This window comes from Triticum urartu, chromosome 6 (assembly GCF_003073215.2).
Source record: "Triticum urartu cultivar G1812 chromosome 6, Tu2.1, whole genome shotgun sequence".
Taxonomy (NCBI): Eukaryota; Viridiplantae; Streptophyta; class Magnoliopsida; order Poales; family Poaceae; genus Triticum; species Triticum urartu.
Window position 1 is genome coordinate 11,114,382 of NC_053027.1, and position 4,432 is coordinate 11,118,813.

General features: G+C 46.0%; 1 protein-coding gene across 1 annotated transcript; it reads right to left on the minus strand.

Moving 5' to 3' along the window:
* Nucleotides 1-2,217: 2,217 nt before the first annotated feature.
* Nucleotides 2,218-3,040, minus strand: LOC125513038 (agamous-like MADS-box protein AGL80). The gene has a single exon (XM_048678077.1). The coding sequence runs from the start codon at nt 3,038-3,040 to the stop codon at nt 2,357-2,359; it is 684 nt and encodes a 227-aa protein (XP_048534034.1). The 3' UTR covers nt 2,218-2,356.
* Nucleotides 3,041-4,432: the final 1,392 nt, after the last annotated feature.

The following is a 4,432-nucleotide window of genomic DNA, read 5'->3' on the forward strand; positions in this document are numbered from 1 at the left end:
CTCAATTCTGCCAATTGCTCAACAGTAATTTGTTCACCCAAAGTAGAATACTTATGGAAGCCACAAGTGAAACCTATGGCCCCCGGGTCTATCTCTATCATATTAATCTCCTACTACTTAGTTATTTTCTTTGCTATTTTCTTTGCCTTTATTTTACTTTGCATCTTTATCATAAAAATACCAAAAATATTATCTTATCATATCTATCAGATCTCACTCTCGTAAGTGGCCTTATAGGGACTGACAACCCCTATTCGCGTTGGTTGCGAGGATTTATTTGTTTTGTGTAGGTGCGAGGGACTCGCGCGTAGCCTCCTACTGGATTAATACCTTGGTTCTCAAAAACCGAGGGAAATACTTATGCTACTTTACTGCATCATCCCCTCCTCTTCGGGGAAAACCAACGCAATGCTCAAGAGGTAGCACGGGGCGGGGCGCACGGGGCGGCGGCGTGTGTGGCGCCGCGGCCGGATCCGCGGCGGGTGAGCGGCGGGGCAGCGTGGAAACAGTGGCGGGGCGGGGCCGGATCTGATGAAGGCGGCATGCGGCGGGGTGTGGAGGCGGCCGGGCGGCGGCGGACGGGTGGGAGGTCGCGGGCGGGAAGGTGGGAAAGGAAAGGAACTGGCGGTTGGGCGTTCGCGGGCGGGGGCTGGTTTTGGACCAGATGCACCTCGTGATGTAAATTTGCACCGCGAGGTGTTGTATTTTACATCATGAGGAGGCCACGGTCCAATTTTTTACATATGGACCGTCTATTGGAGCTGTGTTTTTGGCCTCAGACGGTCCAAAAGTTAGTTACTTTTAAATTTGGACCATCTATTGGAGATGCTCTAACACTCTCTCTGAATCAATACAACAACAGCATATTGAGCCTCCCCACTCTTCAACTTGGTATCAGTTTTCCATGGCCTTTGAGGACATTTTCGGCGACCTCCCTACTCCTGACGCCACCGCGCTGCCGCCGCCGCCCAGTCCTCTCCTCCTCCTGGCTCCTCTGCTCCTCTTTCCACGGTTCCACCTCCACTCCCGCTGCCACTTCAGCTCTCTCGACCATGGTCGTTCCCCTGCTGATCCCTACCTCCTCAATTTCCATCAAGACCACATCTCCAACCGCAACACCTCCAAACTAGATCCCTCCCAAAACAACTACATCAAGTGGCGCACGTTCGTCAACTGCGTTCTTCTTCAACACCGTGTCCAGGACCACGTTTTACACCCGCCCCTGCCAAACCCGATCCCTCCTGGCTCGCCATCGACCATCGTCTTCTCCTCTGGATTCTCTTCACGCTGGCCGACCCCTCCTCGAGCTCATCATGGGCGGCACCGACGACGCCTACACCGCCTGGACTTGCATCCGACACTATTTCCAGGCCAACCAGGGGGCCCAATACCTGCATCTCACCCGCCAGTTTCGCAACCTCAAGCAGGGCGACCTGACGGTCTCGGAGTACGCCCGTCGCCTCAAGGCACTCGCTTTTTTCGTCACACAATATATGTTCTCTCTTTTTTCTAGAATGTTAAGGATTTTTATAGGCGGTGTGCATCCTGCTATGCAGAAAGTGGGATTAACTCTTATGGTTGGATTGCTCATGCAATGCTAGTCAATAAAAACTAATTTGTCTATATCTATACCAATATAAAAAGACCCAAATGGGCAGATCCAAACCATCTTCTGTACCAATATAAAAAGACCCAAATGGGCAGATCCAAACCATCTTCTGTACCAATATAAAAAGACCCAAATGGGCAGATCCAAACCATCTCCACCGTCAAATCATGTTATCTAGCGGTTCAAATCGCTCCAATGTTGAGCACCAAACACGTTTAACATTCTAATTACCCACCACTGCCATTGGTTATAAACACGTTTTGACTCAATGCTATCCCTTGAAATCTGCCATGTAATTAATATCCTACCATTCCCGCGAAAAAGTATTTGATATCTTACCAAATATCAACGTGCAACAGATATATCTTACCTAATATAACGTGCAACAGATATATCTTACCTAATATAACGTGCAACTAATATCCTACCTAATATAAACGTGCATTGCACGAACATTATTACTAGTTAGAAAAAAGTATGCTTGACAAAACATGTTGACATAAAGACCAAGTTACAACCTAAAAGTTTCAACCAACTGATAAAAAAATAGAGCATGGAAGAGATCCACAATAACAATTTCAACAACAACAAAAAATTCCTTTGCTCAAAGAGAAAGACTGAGACCGAATGTCTCATCTTATTCATGATGCCATCCATGCATGAGTCTTGTTAGCATTGCAAAACTAAATAAAAGGAGACGAGCACATGTAGATGGGCATGCCCTACATGTAGAGATCCTCTCCCTACTTACATATTCATATGACTAGGAAAGAAGCCGAAGTTGGTGCCATCATGGCCACCAGTACTATGGCCATTGTAGATCTGGGTGCCAAGGTCCCCTTCGGACCTCACTGTCTCAAGCCAAGCCTCCTGCTGCTGGGGCGGCACCCGATACATGACTGGAGGCCCCATGTCCATGTTGTCGGTGATGTATGGTGCCTGCGCTTGGTAGATTGGCGGTTGCCCGCTCATTTTTGCGATGCGTTCGCCTAGGCTCTTGAGCATTAACTCCAACTTCCAACCCATGGTTGTGAGCTCCTCGATGTTTCCAGGGAGGCGGCCGCTGACCATGGCCTCATGCAGGAGAAACTTGGTCTCACGGTCTTGGCGCTCGCACCTAGTCTTCTGGACCTGGTATTGGAGCTTTGCGACGCGCTGAGTAAGGACACTCTCCTGGTCCATCGTCTTCTTTAGCCGCGCCACCTCCGGCATGCTCTTAAACCTATTCAGGATAGCCACCGCCTCAGCATGGGATGGGAACACCTCCGGCACCGTTCCGCCCTCGCCATACACCAGCACGCAGGCCTTGGCGTTGCACAAGGTGGCCACCTCACCGGCCTTCTTCATCAGGTTCTTGCTGCGCTTCTTCAAGGTGTTCTGCCGCGCCGAGTCATTACGGATGTACCGGAGAGCCACCTTCTTGCGAGCCATTGTTGACTGAGGAAAAAATCTGCAAAGGAAGGAAAATTGCTAGTTTGGGTGAGTTGGAAGCAAGGGAGGCAGGGTAGATTTATAGTGGAGGTCTGTGATGATGAGGAGGCTAGAACCATGCCAATGGAGGATTTGGCTAACTTGGAGGCAGGTCTTAATTGTGCCCAGCTGTAAATTTGGTGTCCATTTAAAACTTTAAGATTTACTTTCCTAAGATCATAGATTTTGTCAATCAATACAAAATTTCTCTTCGATTGAGCGATAAAAGATATGGAAGGTTTCTCCCTATAGGCACATAGTACTAGGATATTCCTATTTAGCAATATATTGCAAAATTAATTTTTCAGTTTAATTTTATCCAAAGTTGGATGTTTATTCCAAATATAGACCACCCCGTCAACCATCCATTCTTTTGTAACCAAATTAAGAAAGTACTAATGAGTAATGTATCTAAATTATCCCATAATGAAAAACCAATTGATCATGCATGTTGGGTGACTAATAGCCAATTTCCTTATATGTGAATTGAATGAGGTTCTATATATCCAGGGTTGACTATCATTGCTCGCTGATCAAGTGGTTTGTTGCTCATACTCGTTAACACATTCAAACATAATATGCAAGCCTGCCCATACAATTACCTTGTTACATAATTAGATAACAAAATTTAACACACAACCGGAAGGACATATATGTCCCCAAGTTGATTTTGATGTTAATGAGAACATGATTACTGATCTAACCAGGTGCATGAGTTCTTCACAATGTTTAGCACATTTATGAAAATCACTCATGGGCAGAGAAGGAGAAAACTAAAGGTTGATTTATCGAGTCAACAAGAACTCCACACTATAGGGGGGGGGGGGGGGGGGGGGGGGGGTGAGATACATACTAAACGTACCTATAGTTTTTGTATCTTGCATGCTATATTCATGTAATTTATAGACAGTTTTTTCTGTTCAGTCATACTAACCTATTAATTAAGTACCATAGTGATAGTTATTGTTTTCTATTGTTTTTGGTTTATCGGAAACATGCATTTTCTGCAGATCGGAAAAATTAAATTAAAATGTTGCATACGTTTTCCGACTAGAAGCCCACCTAGGAGAGGCGGGAGGGGGGGGGTCCACATGTCATGCCAACACGCCTAGATCTTGGGGCATGTATAAGAGGTGTGTGGGCACATGGTAGCTCCCCTAGAACCACCTTTTTGGCGCAAGCTTGTACTCCAATTTTTTGAAGTGCCATATTGTTCTTTCAGATTTTTATAAGTTACGGATCCCCTGCTAAAACGGTATCTAGACTTAGAAAATAGCATTTAGAAACGGCTCCACCGTGCATCAAAATCAATTTATTTTGATACGAGCATTTCAACTCAAAGCCCCTAATTTC

Coding starts and splice junctions, on each gene's coding strand:
- LOC125513038 (XM_048678077.1), bottom strand. CDS start 3,040: ATGGCTCGCAAGAAGGTGGCTCTCCGGTACATCCGTAATGACTCGGCG.